Genomic DNA, 18,879 nt, shown 5'->3' on the forward strand with positions numbered 1-18,879 from the left:
TATAGAATGGTCCACGTAAAACGTTCCGTTTCTGATATAAGCAAGCATACGTGGCGTCTCTAACGCGTGAAAGTAAGAGCCGTCTCCGTGTGCGCCGGCCTTGATTCGACCGGGGTTACCGTCCGACATCCAGGACGACCGAGGCCCGTTTGACGTTGCTCAACAACAAGGTGGATATCGTTAATGCGGCCACCTCGCGAGCCGTCGTGACGAAATTCCTGTTACCGACTCTTTAACGCCAGCCTTTAGAAGGGAACGTAGTGTTCTGGGATTCAACATCTGATCTTGGTCCATATTTACCTGGTGGCATCCTTTCTGGACTACTTTGTGGATTATTTTGTGGACTTTTAGGTCTAACTATCACATCTAGCTTTTAAGTCTAACTATCAAATGTAGCTGTTAGGTTTCACTATCACATCTAGCTATTAGGTTCAACTGTCACTTCTAGCTGTTAGGTCCAAATATCAAATCTAGCTTTTAGGTCTAACTAGCAAATGTAGCTATTAGGTTTCACTACCAAATCTAGCTGTTAGGTCCAACTATCAAATCTAGCTTTTGGGTTTAACTATCAAATGCAGCTATTAGGTTTAACTATCACATCTAGCAATTAGGTCCAAACTATCAAATCTAGCTGTTAGGTCTAACTATCAAATGCAGCTATTAGGTTTAACTATCAAATCCAGCTTTTAGGTCCAACTATCAAATCTAGCTGTTAGGTCTAACTATCAAAGGCAGCTATTAGGTTTAACTATCACATCTAGCTATTAGGTCCAACTATCAAATCTAGCTGTTAGGTCTAACTATCAAATGCAGCTATTAGGTTTAACTATCACATCTAGCTATTAGGTCCAACTATCAAATCTAGCTGTTAGGTCTAACTATCAAATGCAGCTATTAGGTTTAACTATCACATCTAGCTATTAGGTCCAACTATCAAATCTAGCTTTTAGGTCTAACTATCACATCTAGCTATTAGGTCCAACTATCAAATCTAGCTTTTAGGTCTAACTATCAAATCTAGCTTTCAGGTCTAACTATCAAATCTAGCTTTCAGGTCCAACTATCAAATCTAGCTTTTAGGTCTAACTTCCAAGTCCATCTATCCAACCTATCGAACCTATCCATCCACCCCGCCTATCAAATCAATCTACACCCAAAAACTAGCAATTCTATCAACAAATTTTTTCCCCCCAAAGAAACATGAATCTATTTAAGAGCATTACGTACCATCACATGAAATGGCAAGCGAATGCGTAATTCGTGGTCAGAGTATTTTTTCAAGGCGATTTAATTGACTTCATAAACGAACACGTAACACGGAGGATGAAAGAAAACTAGAAAAAAAAAATGTTTAAAGGATATTGTAGTTATTCAGGAATTTATTCCACCTGCGACCGCAAATCGCCTGACCGCAATCCCCGCTGGCTACACCGATCTCCGTATTGATTAAGAAATTGCGAACAAGTTATTCAATCGTTATGGTATGTGAATCACCGACGTGACACATCGATCTATAACAAAGAATCAATCTATCAACGCGGTGGAAAAACAGGGTTAATTAAGGCTGCGCGTGCGTCAGAACTTCGAACTGATTTTCCTTTGCATAGGTAATTTTACTGCGGCGATTTTGAAAAGTAGGTGCGAAATATTTATAGGTGGAGTTAAGGGGATTTAGGAGGTTAGCAAAATGTCACACTGGGTATTTGGAGATTGCAATGGGTGTTTACAATGTGGAGTGAACATCAAATGTGGACATTTGAAGATGCTTGTAGCTGTTTGTAGACATATGTGGACATTCACACATATGTGGACATTACACATGCTTCTAGATGTTTGCAGAAATTCGTGGACATCTGTAGATGTCTGTAGATATTTGTGGACGTCTGATATCTACAAACTTGTAAACATTCATAAACATGTACACATTGTTGAACATTCGAGACTCCCGAACATCCTGTCCCGAAGTTTCCCAACGCCGTGGTGTCGACACAAAGCAGTACACTTTCTACGCAAACTTGCGAAACGAGGGATGACAGATCGCGTCAGGAAACAGAGACAGATCGGTGGACGGTATATCTGGGACAAGGTGTCCCGAGGCGGCAGAATCGTATTCGCCGACGAGCAGAACGTAAAAACCGAAAAGATCGTGGCTACGAGTCGAGGTGAGAGTGCTTTCACCTTTCTCCCTGACGTTCTTCTCTCTCTCTTTCTCCGCTGCTTTTACTCTCGATCACTGCTGCCAGCTGCTAGCTGTTGCTGCTCCTCCGGAGGAGAAAGCAGCTCTGACCTCGTCGTGTTCACGACATTTCTTTTCCCGCCACGAAATTCTCGCTGCTGACTCATCGATGTGAGTTATGTCATATCATGGCTGGCTGGGATCAGTCGGGGATGGTCTTTGGTAGACTAGACATTTTGTGGACTCTCCTAACTTATTAGTCTTCATGGTCTTTTATTTGGTTTACTTTTGTGGTTAGTAACATGGTCACTTGGGAGAATTAACCTTCAGATGTGCAATTTGGCTAGGTGGATGTGGATGTGAATTCAGAGTTCATTTGGATGTAGGTTCAGAGCTAATATGGATGTGGCTGTGTAGACAGTTTCAAATTTAATGTGGATGTGGGTTTAAAGTTAGCTTGGATGTGAATTCAAGGTCCATGAGGATGTGGATTCAAAGTCCATGTAGATGTGGGTTTAAAGTTGATGTGGATGTAGCTTCAAACTTGATGAGGATGTGTTTGAAGGTTAATGTGGATGTTGCTACAAAGTCCAAGTGGATGTGGGTTCAAAGTGGATGTAGATGTAGCTTCAAACTTGATGAGGATGTAGTTTGAAGGTTAATGTGGATGTTGCTGCAAAGTCCAAGTGGATGTGGGTTCAAAGTCGATGTAGATGTAGCTTCAAACTTGATGAGGATGTAGTTTGAAGGTTAATGTGGATGTTGTACAAAGTCCAAGTGGATGTGGGTTCAAAGTCGATGTGGATGTAGCTTCAAACTTGATGAGGATGTAGTTTGAAAGTTAATATGGATGTTGCTACAAAGTCCAAGTGGATGGTTCAAAGTTTCCAAGTGTCCACATATGTCTGCACATGTGCTTGAACATCCACATATGTAAGTTAGACTACATAACTTCAAACATCACACGATATTATCAAACTACACATGACCATATATGTTTATAAACATGTCAAAACATCTATCAATGTCTCCAAATATTTTTAAATATGTCCAAATGTCTTCGAATGTCCACATATGTTCCTACATGTCCACATATGTCCACAAGTGTCCTCAAATGTCATCAAACACCATCCAACGTCATCAGACGACCCAAATCCCTAGAAATGTCCACAAACATGTCAAGACATCTACCAATGTCTTCAAATGTGTTCAAATGTCCACATATGTTCCTAGATGCCCACATATGTGTACAAGTGTCTCCAAATATCATCAGACACCATCCAACATCATCAGACGACCCAAATCCCTAGAAATGTCCACAAACATACCAAGACATCTACCAATATCTCCAAATATCTCCAAATGTCCACATATGTCCACATATGTCCACATATGTCCACAAGTGTCCCCAAATATCCTTAAAGCCCATGCAACGTCATCAAACGACCCAAATCCCTAGAAATGTCCACAAACATATCAAGACATCCACCAATGTCTCCAAATATCTCCAAATGTCCACATATGTTCACATATGTCCACAAGTGTCCCCAAATGTCCTAACACCCCACCTAACGTCATCAAACGACCCAAATCCCTAGAAATGTCCACAAACATATCAAGACATCTACCAATGTCTCCAAATATCTCCAAATGTCCACAAATGTCCACAAGTGTCCCCAAATGTCCTAACACCCCACCTAACGTCATCAAACGACCCAAATCCCCAAAAATGTGAAGCAAATAGAAAGAGGGAAGAGCTTGATAAAGGTACTGGTAGCGGAAATGATTTCGGCGATATAGAATGTGCAACGCGTGGAATTGAACGGAGGCGGCGAAGGGATTAAGAGACCTGAATAGCGGGCGTAGACTCAACGAGCGGTTCTGTTGTGCTCGTAGAACAGAACAACGACCCTGAGAAGCCTTTGTGAAGCGTTGCGAAACACACAACGGGGCAGGCGGCCGCTGCACACGCTCGTATCTATTATTACGTGAATTTTTTTCACTTAGCCGGGCCTCAGGGCCGTGGCGAGTGTAGCCTTCCATCGGGATCAGGTGTCCGGCTCGCGCCTACTCACCTGAGCGGCTCGATTAAAATGAGATTAAACGGCGATCGTGGAGTATCTCGATACGTGTGCATCCTTGAATAGAGAAAGCGATATTAGCTGAAATTTTTGGGTCCTTTGGAAGTAGGAAATCGGAGGTTGCTCAACAGGACTTGATAAAACCGTTTATGTAACGGAGCTCTAGTCTGGATAAAGAGTAAAATGTTGCGCAATGACCCCGTTGCACGTTTCGACCAGGCCGTGTTGGGAAACGTCGTTAAAAATGTGGGCCATCGGCACATTCTTGATCCACGAAAACAAGCCACAATCTACGATTCAAGAATGGATGCGACCTATTTGTACGTTCATGTTTTAGATGCTAGATATTTCGCTAGCGAGTTGAGCACCAGAACTTGAGTTGCAAATTGGAGATCAAATTAAGTGAAACAAGTCTAACTCTGCAAGGGTGGTAGGGGAATTTATTATCTGGATTTTGGGAACCAGAGATTAGTCATTCAGTGTCTTCTCCGTGGACCTAGAGAAGGAGGTAGGGAAGGTGAGATACCATATAGGAAATCTAGAATTTGAGAGCAACTCAAGGGGATTCCAGGAGTCAGAAAGACAGTAGAATCACAAGATAGGGTGGAACCTAGGAGACTAGGTTCTGGGAGGAGCCTGGGATCTGAAGGATTTTAGGATTTGGAGGGACTTTATGACCTAGATGAACTTCAGAAGATAGGAGGACCTCAGAACCTGAAGGTAACGTAGGACCTTGTGGGATTCAAGGATCTAGATGGACTCTAAGGAGATTCAAGGACCTAGGAGGACCCTAGAAACCAAGGGGAGTATAGGACTTAGGAGGAGTTTAGGACCTAAAGGGATTTAAGGACTTAGGAGGACTTTAGGACCCTATGAGATTCAAGGACCTAGGAGGGCCCTAGAACCTTATGGAATTCAAGGACTTAAGTGGACCCTAGGACCATATGGGATTCAAGGACCTAGGAGGACCCTAGGAGCTCATGGGATTTAAGGACCTAGGAGAACCCTAAGACCTAAGGGGATTTGAAAACCTAGGAGGATTCTAGGACCTTATGGGATTCAAGGACCTAGGAGAACCCTAAGACCTAAGGGGATTTGAAAACCTAGGAGGATTCTAGGACCTTATGGGATTCAAGGACCTAGGAGAACCCTAAGACCTAAGGGGATTTGAAAACCTAGGAGGATTCTAGGACCTTATGGGATTCAAGGACCTAGGAGGACCCTAAGACCCCATGGAATTCAAGGACCTAAGTAGATCCTAGGACTATATGGGATTCAAGGACCTGGGAGGACCCTGGGACCTCATGGAATTCAAAGACCTAGGAGAACCCCATGACCTAAGGGGATTTGAAAACCTAGGAGGATTCTAGGACCTTATGGGATTCAATGACCTAGGAGAACCCTAAGACCTAAGGACCACATAGTACTTAAGAGGAGCCTAGAACCTAAATAAGTATTGAGACTTACGAAGACTGTAGGACCTAGAGGACTCTTGAACCTAAAAGAAGCCCAGGACCTCAAATACTCCTATGACCTAGTGACCTTCGACCCTAGCAGAAGTCTAGTACCTAATAGACTCCCAGAATTCAGAACCTATATGAAACCTAGAACCTGCAAAAGCCTTGTTAGACCCAAAAATACCCTCAGAAGTTCCCAAACCAGAACTCTGCTCCCCACAAGAACATCATCCTCCTATCCTAATTTACCTAACCCAAATCTCAATCATCGTTATCAATATAACTCCACTTTCAAATACACTAAGATGTATTAAGGACAGTAATTTTTAACGAGGACCAAACACGTCCACAATACTTGATCGAACTGTCCATCACAATGCAACACCACAGTTGCACCTAACCTAGTACAGTACTTAACCTTGCAACAGGCAGATAAAACGTGGTCAGATAATTTCCCCGTAAAAAAGGCGGGCAACGTGCAACCACGCGGTCCGAGGAGCCGCGAATGATGGCAGCGCCATCGAGCAGCGCGTCGCGGAAACTCTTCAGCAGGTACACGTCGGTTCGTGGACGCTAGGTGGCAGGTAGGCTGACCATGGTAGCGGGCAATGTCAATGTCAATGAGCACGTGAGCCCCGCTCGAGGAAAAATCGATACGCTTCAGTGTCAAAGCTTTTCCCGGCGAAAGGGAGGTAGCTGCATATGCGAGAACGAACCCGGGAATATGGAGACTGTTTATTTGTCATCCCTGTGTGCTTTGTGGACTCTTCAATTTATGGAAATATTTTTGAAATGTTATTTGCTGTATTCAAGATCTGATGAAGGGTGACCAAGCTTTTGGGTTCATTCGACATTGGCAGAGGATACTTTTGAAATATTCTTAGGTGCTGTTGGTAGTCAAGGTTAGACCCTGAAGAGGGGTAGAGTGAGCAAGGTATTAGGTTCAGGTTAAGTTCTATTTGATATTGGTGTAGGTGGATACTTTTGAAGTACTGTTATTTGCTGATGGTAGAAAGGTTAGACCCTGAAGAGTGAGTGAGACCATGAAGAGATCAAGCTATTAGGTTTAGGTTAATTTCTATTTGAAATTAGCATAGGTGGATATTTTTGAAATATTATTTGCTGTTAGAAGTCAAGGTTAGACCCTGAAGGGTGGTTAAGTGATCAAACTATTAGGTTTAGGTTAATTTTTATTTGAAATTAGCATAGGGGGATACTTTTGAAATATTATTATTTGCTGTTAGAAGTCAAGGTTAGACCCTGAAGGGTGGTTAAGTGATCAAGCTATTAGGTTTAGGTTAATTTTTATTTGAAATTAGCATAGGTGGATATTTTTGAAATATTATTTGTTGTTGGTATTCAGGGTTAGAGCCTGAAGAGATCAAGCTGTTGGACTCAAATTAATTTCTATTGGACGTTAGTATATTTAATGACTTACTAACTCTAACTAGCTAGGTACAAGTTAGTTAGGTACCATCTCCAGGTCCTGAAGAGTGCTAGTAATCTCAAGCTTCTGGGTCTTAGAGGTTAGATCAGGTTCAAAATTAGATGAGACACATTCTGAATATTTTCAGATTTCAGGAATGACTATATCTAAACCTTGAAGAGTTAATAGACTTCCTAGACTTTATAGGTTAGGTCTAGATTAGAGTACCAATCTCAAGTTCCAAGTCATTGATGTTAGGTTAGGTTCAAATTAGATTACAATGTGACAAGTTCTGAATATTTTCAGATTTCCAGGTTGACTATATCTAAACCCTGAAGAACTAATAGACTACCTAGGTCCTAGGTTAGGTCCAAATTACAGTGCCAATCTCAAGCTTCAGTTCATATATGTTAGGTTCAACCTAATTCAAATTAGCTGACAATGTGACAAGTTCTAAATATTTTCAGAATTCAAGGTTGACTGTATCTAAACCCTGAAGAACTAATAGACTACCTAGGTCCTAGGTTAGGTTCAGATTAGAGTGCCAATCTCAAGCTTCAGGTCATAAATGTTAGCTTCAACCTAATTCAAATTAGCTGACAATGTGACATGTTCTAAATATTTTCAGATTTCAAGGTTGACTATATCTAAACCCTGAAGAGTTAATAGACTACCGAGGTCCTAGGTTAGGTTCAGATTAGAGTGCCAATCTCAAGCTTCAGGTCATAAATGTTAGCTTCAACCTAATTCAAATTAGCTGACAACGTGACAAGTTCTTAATATTTTCAGATTTCAAGGTTGACTATATCTAAACCTTGAAGAGCTAATAGACTTCCTAGGTCCTAGGTTAGGTCCAGATTAGAGTGCCAATCTCAAGCTTCAGGTCATAGATGTTAGCTTCAACCTAATTCAAATTAGCTGACAATGTGACAAGTTCTAAATATTTTCAGAATTCAAGGTTGACTGTATCTAAACCTTGAAGAGTTAATAGACTTTCTAGGTCCTGGGTTAGGTCCAGATTAGAGTGCCAATCTCAAGCTTCAGATCATAGATGTTAGGTTCAACCTAATTCAAATTAGCTGACAACGTGACAAGTTCTGAATATTTCAAGGTTGACTATATCTAAACCTTGAAGAACTAATAGACTACCTAGGTCCTAGGTTAGGTCCAAATTACAGTGCCAATCTCAAGCTTCAGATCATAGATGTTATGTTCAACCTAATTCAAATTAGCTGACAATGTTCTGAATATTTTCAGAATTCAAGGTTGACTACATCTAAACCTTGAAGAGTGCTAACAAACCCAAACTCCCATGTCCTAAATGCTAAGTTAGGTACAATACTAAAATCATACCGACATACACTTTGAACACTGTCAAAGATTCAAGATTCACTACTTCCTGAAGAGTGCTAGCAGACTCAGTCATTTCATCCCAGAGGTTAGGTTCAGCAACAGTGATATATTTTACCGATGGTCTGAAGAGTGTCAATAAACTCAAGGTCATAGTTCATCTTCTCACCACGACTATGTCCACATACTTTACATCTCTTCAACAACTACCTGAAGTGTAAACACATGCTGCAAGAGAACGTTCCAGTGGAGGACGTTCAAGGTTCCTATCTGCGCAGATTCGCACCTAACTACGAAACTAACCTCATCCACAAATCTTGCTGGATCCACAAACCTTGCCAGGTCCACAAATTTTGCCACATCCACAAATTTTTGCCAGGTGCTAAATTCACAAACCTTGCTAAATCCACAAATTTTTCTCTATCCACAAAGTTTCGAACGAAAACTCCAAATAAGTGAACCTAAAAAAAAAAGGTAAAAAGACGAACCTCTGCCGCGTTGTCGCCTGTCGCCCTGCCCGCACATCCCGTTGCCCTGTCCAGGGCAGTCGCCCTTGAACAGCACGTTCTCGCGTTCCTTCATCGCAACCGTATGTTCGGAACGATTCGGTCGCTCGAACGCCCGGATCCCGCCCGCGGGGCACAGCTGGTCAACGGGGCTGCCCCGATCGATGATCCCACTTTTCACCGGATCATCGCACGCCACGTTCGCTGACATACCCGCGCTAATGACAACGTATCGGACACTGTTGGTGTACTCGAGGGTTGATGTCCATGAATGGGGCGGGGGGTGGCCCGGCGGGCGAAACGGTGAGCGCGCACGCGTCGAACCCACGCGATTTCGCTATATGTTGCTATAAGCTACCCTTTTTTTACAGAGATCCTGCGTAGGATTGATGACGCACGTTTCACGGGACATTTATGACCCGGTCCTTTTTTAAACTGGGGAATTAGGAGGTTCCGATCGGAGACGGATTTGAGGAGATGTTTAAATGTCGAGAGGCGAAGGTGGAGGTCGACTGGGAGGGTGAAGGTCGGGGGTGAGGGACGTGTTTTTATTTGGGGAGCATGGAAGAGTTTTTAATGGATTCGTAGACGGCTACAGGTTCATAGTTTGAAAGCTTATTATACGTATATGTATACTATTTCATATGTTGAATATTTGTGGATTATTGATTTTATTGCTCTTTTTATCAGAGTTTTTATAATAATTTTTAAGTAAATTTGAATAGTTTATTTTATACACTAATATTTATGTGTTATATAGTAATTAATATTTGAATTCCAATTAATTGTTGCTGTTGTTATTACTGTAATTAAGTATTGTTAAATTTGTTTTGCAATTGGAATATTTGTATGTGAATATATATTTAAGTATGTTAATAATTTGTATTTAATTTTAGAAAAATTGTATATAAATTAATATATGTATAAATTATATATATGTATATATATGTATATGTATACATATTGTATGAACCTTCACATGAACCTAATTAACCTTGATAGCGTAACATATACAGTGTATGTAACATATGATAACATAACATATGTGATGTTTTATGAATCCTCACATGAACCTAATTAACCTTGATAGTGTAACATATACAGTGTATGTAACATATGATAGTATAACATATGTGATGTTTTATGATTCCTCATATGGTGCTATAATTAATTAACCTTAATAGTGTAACATATACAGTGTATGTAACATATGATAGTATAACATATGTGATGTTTTATGATTCTTCACATGGTCCTATAATTAAGCTTGATAGTGTAACATATGATGGTGTATCATATGTGAAGTTTCATGAATCCTCACATGAACCTATTTAACCTTGATGGTGTAACATGTACAGTGTATGTAACATATGATAGTATAACATATGTGATGTTTTATGATTCCTCATATGGTGCTATAATTAACCTTGATAGTGTAACATGTACACTGTATGTAACATATAATAGTATAACATATGTGATGTTTTATGATTCCTCATATGGTGCTATAATTAAGCTTGATGGTGTAACATATGATGGTATATCATATGTGAAGTTTTATGAATCCTCACATGGACCTAATTAACCTTGATAGTGTAACATATACAGTGTATGTAACATATGATAGTATAACATATGTGATGTTTTATGATTCCTCATATGGTGCTATAATTAAGCTTGATGGTGTAACATATGATGGTATATCATATGTGAAGTTTTATGAATCCTCACATGAACCTAATTAACCTTGATAGTGTAACATATACAGTGTATGGAACATATATAATGTATGTAACGTGTGACAGTATGTCATATGTGAGGTTTATCCACACATGAGATTTATCCTCACATATGATATATTCAAATTTATAATTTTTAACTTAACAAACTTAATTTTGAAATTTCCTATTATTTCATAATTTTTTCACATTATGTTTTTTATTCGAAAACTTAAGCACTCAAAATATTCAGAAATTGAGCAAAAAACCAATATTCATATAGAATCTCAAAAACTTCTAATTATTTTAACAATTTTATTATCTACTATCTACTACTTTAATCTCTACTATCAATTGTATGAATTTTATCAATTGTATCAACTTTCTGTATCTGCAATATACGAAGAGGTAAAATTCAAAATGTCTAACCCGATAAAAAGAGTCAGCTACCACAAATTTTGTGTAAAAAAATAAATTTAGAAAGAATCGATATCGACATCAAACAACGAAAGCTAATTTTGTTTACAGATACTTTTCCACCGCTCCGTATATTGCAACTTCAACCTCGAACTTGACATCGGCGCTATTTTTACTTGGGCTTGACGCAAGCTAACTTTGCGTGTGATTGATCGTTTAATCTGGGATTAATTAACGGCTTACTTACGGTTGACGTGCCAAAATGCTGGATTCGACTTACCTGTAACAGAAAAAAAAGAATGAAAATTAAAAACTGTTTTAACGCAGCATAAATACTTCGCCTTTGTTTCGATATTTTCGTTCCCAGTTGCATAATCGAGCTTTTATGTTACCTTACGCAAGTGGGCATTGTACGAGAATAGATATTCCACGTAGGAGAAAATTTTGTGATAATGAAAGAACTTCATTATAAAAAAGGAAAATTTGTTTAAAAAATTTGAGACAGTGAAGAAAAATTCTTTGGTTGACTGCAGTCACACATTGACAAATTTCTTATGTGCACTACAGACGTTGTTATAACCTAACATTAACTTCATGTAACTTAATCTTGAAGTAACCTAACTTCAACTGAAATTAACTTAATATTAAACTAACCTTAACGCAATGTAACTTAATCATAAACTAATCTAACCTTAACTCCATAAAATTTAACTTTAAACTAACCTAACTTCAACTCAAACTAACTTAATATTAAACTAATCTTAACTCAATGTAACTTAATCACAAACTAATCTAACCTTAACTCCATATAATTTAACCTAACTTCAACTCAAATTAACTTAATCTTAAACTAACCTTAACTCAATGTAACTTAATCATAAATTAAACTAACTTTAACTCAACATAACTTAATATTAAAGTAACCTGAACTCAGTGAAACTTCATCATAAACTAATCTAACCTAAATTCAACGTAACTTAATCATAAACTAATCTAACCTTAACGCCATATAATTTAACTTTAAACTAACCTAACTTTAAGTCAACAAAACTTAATAGTAAACTAACCTTAATTCAACGTAACTTAATCATAAACTAATCTAACCTTAACTCCATATAATTTAACTTTAAACTAACCTAACTTCAACTCAAATTAACTTAATATTAAACTAACCTCAACTCAATATAACTTAATCATAAACTAATCTAACCTTAACTTCATATAATTTAAATTTAAAATAACCTAACTTTAAGTCAACGAAACTTAATAGTAAACTAACCTTAATTCAACGTAACTTAATCATAAACTAATCTAACCTTAACTCCATATAATTTAACTTTAAACTAACCTAACTTCAACTCAAATTAACTTAATATTAAACTAACCTCAACTCAATATAACTTAATCATAAACTAATCTAACCTTAACTTCATATAATTTAAATTTAAAATAACCTAACTTTAAGTCAACCTAACTTAATCTTAAACAAACCTTAACCCAACGTAACTTAATCATAAACTAATCTAACGTTAACTCCATATAATTTAACTTTAGACTAACCTAACTTCAACTCAAATTAACTTAATATTAAACAAACCTTAACCCAACGTAACTTAATCATAAACTAATCTAACCTTAACTTCATGTAACTCAACGTTAAACTAACCAAACTCTAACTCAACCTAACTTAATCTTAAACAAACCTTAACCCAACGTAACTTAATCATAAACTAAATGAACTCACAACCTCAAAAATTTAATAATTTCATCCAAAGAAGAGAAAACGATTAATCATTCTAAACAAATATGGCGTCTGACACATAACCTCAAAAATAATTAATTTCATAACAATTTTAAAAATAATATAACAATTTTGTTATACAATTTTGTTATATTATTCTTCTAATACACGTTATGTATTTTCGAGAGAAAGAATACTTCATCCTCTCCTATGCTAGTTAAACTAACCTAACCCTAACTCAACCTAACTTAATCTTAAACAAACCTTAACCCAACGTAACTTAATCATAAACTAAATGAACTCACAACCTCAAAAATTTAATAATTTCATCCAAAGAAGAGAAAACGATTAATCATTCTAAACAAATATGGCGTCTGACACATAACCTCAAAAATAATTAATTTCATAACAATTTTAATTCATAATATAACAATTTTGTTATATAACAATTTTGTTAACTTCTAATACAAGTTTTGTATTTTCAAAAGAAAGACTACTTCATCCTCTCCTATGCCAGTTAAAATTCACCCGTTAAATGCGATGATACGCTAATAATGAAGAGGGTTCAATAAGCCCATAAACCATCCCCCGCATCATATTTCCAGGTGGCTTAAAGTCCTCCCGAGTCAGAAGTCATAAAACGAAGAATAAACCGGTGAACGAGGGTCGTTCATCGTTTACGAGGTTCAAAACTGCATTGTGCCCTCGCGTTTAACCGTTCGTTCAGCATTGTAGTTTCAATACTTTCAAGCTTTTAATGGGAGATTTTAAATTCCCGCCAGATGCGGAGCGACGAGGTTGGTCCTTCTGGTATCTATTAGGTGATAACGTTATCAGGAGTTCGCGTATTCCGATACCGACCCACGGGTCGCGAATTTCCTGTTGTACCGACCCGCGGCTCGCAATTCGCGAAAGGACAGTGGCGCCTCGTCGCGGATCGCGAGCTAACTGTTTCGCGACTGCTGTGTGCGGAAAGGTTTCGGTCGAGAGACAAATTTTCAAAGGGACAAATTTTTAGTTGTTTAGGGAAAATATTGGAGACAGGGTTGTAGGTGATCTTTAGGGATTTATTGGTTTTTGGGATCGGTATTAAGCGATTTAGGGGATTTCAATATTTGGGATTTTGACATTTAGGGATTTTGGGGGATTTTGGGAACTTTGTGATTTGGGAGATTTTGGGGAACTTTGTAATTTGGGGATTTTGGGGATTTTGGGAATTTTGTGATTTGGGGATCTTGGGGATTTTGGGAATTTTGTGATTTGGGAGAATTTGGGGAACTTTGTAATTTGGGAATTTTGTGATTTGGGGGTCTTGGGGAATTTTGGGGAACTTTGTGATTTGGGGATTTTGGGTAATTTTGTGATTTGAAGAATTTTGTGATTTTTCAGATCTTTGTGATTTGGGGATTTTGGGGAACTTTGTGATTTGGGGATTTTGGGAATATTGTAATTTAGGGATTTTTCAGAACTTTGTGATTTGGGGGATTTTGGGGAACTTTGTGATTTGGGGATTTTGGGAATATTGTAATTTAAGGATTTTGGGGAACTTTGTGATTTGGGGATTTTGGGTAATTTTGTGATTTGAAGAATTTTGTAATTTTTCAGATCTTTGTGATTTGGGGGATTTTGGGGAACTTTGTGATTTGGGGATTTTGGGGAACTTTGTGATTTGGGAATTTTGTAATTTAGGGATTATGGGAAACCTTGTGATTTGGGGATTTTGGGGAATTTTGAGATTTTGGAGAACTTTGTGATTTGGAGAATTTTGTGATTTTTGAGAACTTTGTGATCTGGGGATTTTGGGGAATTTTGTGACTCTGGGAAACTTTGTGATTTCAGGATTTAAGTGTTCCTTGAAATTTAGGAATCTGGGGATTTAGTATTTAGAAATTTAAATATCTAGGGATTCCAAGACGTAGAACTTGTGAATCTAGGGATTTGAGGACGTAGTAACTTGTTAATCTAGGGATTTCAGATTGTAGTAACTTGTGAATCTAGGGATTTAAGGAGCCACTAACTTATGGATCTAGGGATTTGTGGACGTAGGACTTCATGGAGCTAGAAATTTCAGAACATAGGATTTTATGGATATAGGGATTTACAGATGTAGAAATTGATGAATCTAGCGATTTCAGAAAATAGGAAATTGTGAATCTAGGAATTTTTGACGCAGGAATCTAAATTTAGGGATTTGAGGACGTGGAAATTTGTGATATAGAGATTTAGAACTTAGGAATTTGTGAATCTAGGGAATTGTGATCATAGAAATTTGTGATCTAGGGATTTAGAGTTAGGAATTTGTGAATCTAGGGAATTAAGATAATTGAAACTTGTGATCTAGGGATTTAGGGCTCAGCAATTTATGATCTAGGGATTTCTATGTCTAGAAATTTACAAACCTAGGGAACTAATATCCCAGGAATTTTGAAGTTCAGAAAATTGGAAATTAAAAAATGTAGAAATTCAGATATTTACAAATTTAGAAATTTTAAGATTTCTCAGAAATCCTAGAGAAATTTAGGAACCTAAAATTTCAGTAATTTTGATATTTAGTAATTTGCAAAATTAACTTAAAAATTCTGAAATCTAGTACCTTACAAATTTAAAAATTTGTACAGAAGGTCCTTTCAACCCTAAATCTCATAAATCCCCAAAAACTCCTTCCACCCCTAAGCCTCCAAAAATTCCCTCCATCCTTAAACTCCCCAAAAATTTCCCCAGAAAAACTCCCTAGAATATTTCCTCAAAACCCAAACTCCACTTACAACAGAAAACCCCCTTACAACAGAACTCAGAAAACAACCCTCCTCTCTGGCCACCGTTCCCGAACCCCGTACCAATTAACTTGATATTCGCTCGTGAAAAGCTCGGCCAAAAGAGGTCGAGAAGAAGCAGGGGAGTAGCGTAGAAATAAAAAAAAAAAAATTGCGATGATGAATCGAGGTCGTTCGCCGTTCCACTTTTCCCGTTGTCGATATTAAAAATTAGCGCGGCTGTCCCCTTCGCGATCGAAAAGACCGATTACCGAGGTGAGGTTAGGTCCGCGGCATAAAGGGGGTGGCAGATGCGTCGGACGTCGCGATTTTCCTCGTTGTAGGCCTCGGTGTTGTGGTTGCGCGATCAAAGAGAAAGGACGAGTTCTATTGGTCTCTGTTCAGCCCGTTTCGCCGTCGCCGTTGCACCGCGGGGTGGTCTTTCTCGATCTTTCTGTGCGGACGCATGCGTCACTGATCTCTCAAGGCCTTCGCGCATTAACGCTGAGTGCTGTTTGCTTCGTCCCACTTTCCTTAACGCCCGGTCAACGACCCGGTAGGTAGGTGAGTTTCCAAGGTGCACTAACACGTATGAGATTCTATTCCGTGCGAGACAGTGTCTCTCAAACGGGACTCTTTGCTACCCTGATTCTTATGGAGTGTTAGACCTGGGTTGATGGATTTGGATCAGAAGCGCATGGACACTGATCTATCGCAATTTGGCCGAACGTGAATGGTAGGTTCAGGACGTGGCCATAAATGAAGTACTGTTAGCTAAATCTACCTGGGACGTTAGAGTCAAGTCTTGTTAAGAGGGGCAAGCTCTTGTTAAGAGGGCAATTTAGAATCTTAAAAAATTACAAAATTTTCTTTTCTATAAAATGTTAGTGTAACATCTTAAAAATATTGTCTGAAAATTTTCAAGTGAAATACGCCCTTTTGAAGTTATGGCCGATTAGCGCCGCGGGTATACACGCGTTCAGTTCACGAGGACTGAAACTTTAAACGCGTTTTTCTCAAAACTACGTTCTTAAAATTGCCGTGGCTGATAACTCAAAAACTAGTTTATCAATCGCGCTCAAATTTTTCCACATATCCATGACAATACTATCTAACATATGAACCTAAATGTATGAAATAAATTGAACATTAAAGTCCTTTTTATTGCAAAACGTTGCAAAAATTTTCAATAAAATTCAAAGTTTTTCTTTAAAAGCCATTTCTTCAATTTTACATATTTTGCACGTTTCTGAGGTTCATCTACTAACTGTGAATGTTAGTTTTCGAAACGTTGTCTGCAAACTTGCTGAAACCAATATATCTTCCGCTGGAACCCACGCCGATTCACGAGACACGCCGAAACACTTCCAGAAAGGATTGCCATAATTCCGGCATTTTGAAATATTTTGCAAAACAGAAAATATTCCGTAATAGGCAATAGTTATAATAAATTATACCTGAAATTTCGAAAATGCAAAACAAAGGTGTCCTATAAAAAAAAATTCACAAATATCTGCTTATTTTCATCTGTCGAAAGGTATTGCCGCCCTTAACCTAAGTTTGCATCAAGGGTTTGTTCAGACAAGTCCAAATTTCCAAATCCATCAGAGTCAAATCTTGTTAAATGGAGTACATTCGAACTTCCTTCAAACTTGCATCTAGTGTTAGGTTCAGACAACTCGAATTTCCAAAATTTTCATTAATTTTCAAGCTATATTTTTTAATATTTTTTTCTCAGCGTATTTGTGAAACCACAAACGAGTTAAAAGAGTAAGCTATTCAGTGAAACGGAATCTAACTGGCGATATTATATTCTTAGACCGCGTGTCTAATAATAGAGGAAGGTTCGAAGAGCGAAAAACGCGACGCAAAAATGGTGACGGTCGGTTTTAAGGTCGCCGTACGAATTTCGAACGACAGCGACTAAAGGTGCGTTGACATTGTTACGTCAATGCGATGGTTAAAATTGGTCTGAGCGCGTTGCGGAAACTAACGCGTGAGGACTTATGTAAAGTTTGCGGACTTACATAAATTCAGGTGTTTGTGATGAAATAACTTGTCGTTCTATCATGGAATGATTCTTTTTGGCTTTTTTTCTTGAGTCTTAATTTTGTGACTCGAGGTTAATTTGATTTTGATTCGAGGTTAATTCGATTTTAATTTCAGGTTAATTCGAGATTCATTCGATTTTGATTCGATTGAGATTCGATTTTAATTCGATTGAGATTCGACTTTAATTCGGTTGCGATTCGATTCAGATTCGATTCAGGTTCGAATCAGATTCGATTCAGATTCGAATCAGATTCGATTAAGATTCGATTGAGATTTGATTGAGATTCGATTTCGATTCGATTTCGACTCGACTGCAATTCGATTTTGATTCGATTGCGATTTGATTAGGATTCGATTAGGATTCGATTTCAATTCGATATCGTTTCGACTTTAATTCGATTGAGGTTCAATTTCAATTCGATTTCGATTCAATATCGATTCGAGTTTAATTCGATTTCGATTCAATTACTATTCGATTTTGACTCGATTGTGATTCGATTTCGATTCGATATCAATTTGATATCACTTCGATATTGATTCGATTTCAATTTTAATTTAAAAATGTCAACAAATTTTTCAACTTGAAACAACACAAATTCAAACATTTCTAATTCAAAAAGTTTCCATCAATGTTTCTCAAATAACAAAAAAAATATCAATAACAAATAAGAAATCTAAAAATTACACTACTCCCTCCAAAAACAACAATCCTACAAATATAACAACCCTGACAAATAAAACAAATAATCCCAAAAATATAATTTTTGCATCCACGAAAGTTTCCCTAAAAACAACAAAATTTCCCTAGAATAAACTTCCCTAGAGTACAGTACGTACTTGTTCTCACCCCCATTCGTCCGAAACACGTCGCAGCGAGGGGCACAAGCAGACAAATGAGCCGGTTAATTGAACCGTTTAAGTCGATTTGATTCGCCTGAATTGCATCGAGAGCCCGGACGACCAAATAAATTCGATAGATTACGAAAGCGGCCGGTTTGCCGGAAGTCGAACGGATTCTCGGAGGCAATCCAGAACGACAACAACGGAACACACGACAGTTGTGCGATGTCGATCCTCCTCTCTCTCTCTCTTTCTCTCTCTTTAGGGAAAGTGAAAGCACTAGCGACATCGTGTCGTGCGCTTCATGGTTACTCGATGCCTCGGGCCACCTTTCGACCCGTCTGAAAAACCCTTGTCAATTT

At 38.0% G+C, this 18,879-nt stretch overlaps 1 protein-coding gene across 5 annotated transcripts in view; it reads right to left on the reverse strand.

The window, feature by feature from the left end:
• The window catches only part of E75 (ecdysone-induced protein 75), a 266,115-nt gene that overhangs the window by 78,268 nt on the left and 168,968 nt on the right, over positions 1-18,879 (reverse strand). For 2 of the 5 annotated variants that reach the window (XM_012283637.2, XM_076537555.1), the window contains exon 2: positions 11,379-11,411. The exons of 2 other annotated variants lie outside the window; for them this stretch is intronic. In XM_012283637.2, the coding sequence (XP_012139027.2) occupies positions 11,379-11,411 (33 nt within the window). Of the gene's footprint in view, positions 1-8,978; positions 9,223-11,378; positions 11,412-18,879 lie in introns of those variants that run through there. One more of the 5 variants, XM_076537554.1, reaches the window with a different exon arrangement.

This window comes from Megachile rotundata, chromosome 11 (assembly GCF_050947335.1).
Source record: "Megachile rotundata isolate GNS110a chromosome 11, iyMegRotu1, whole genome shotgun sequence".
In the NCBI taxonomy this organism is placed as follows: Eukaryota; Metazoa; Arthropoda; class Insecta; order Hymenoptera; family Megachilidae; genus Megachile; species Megachile rotundata.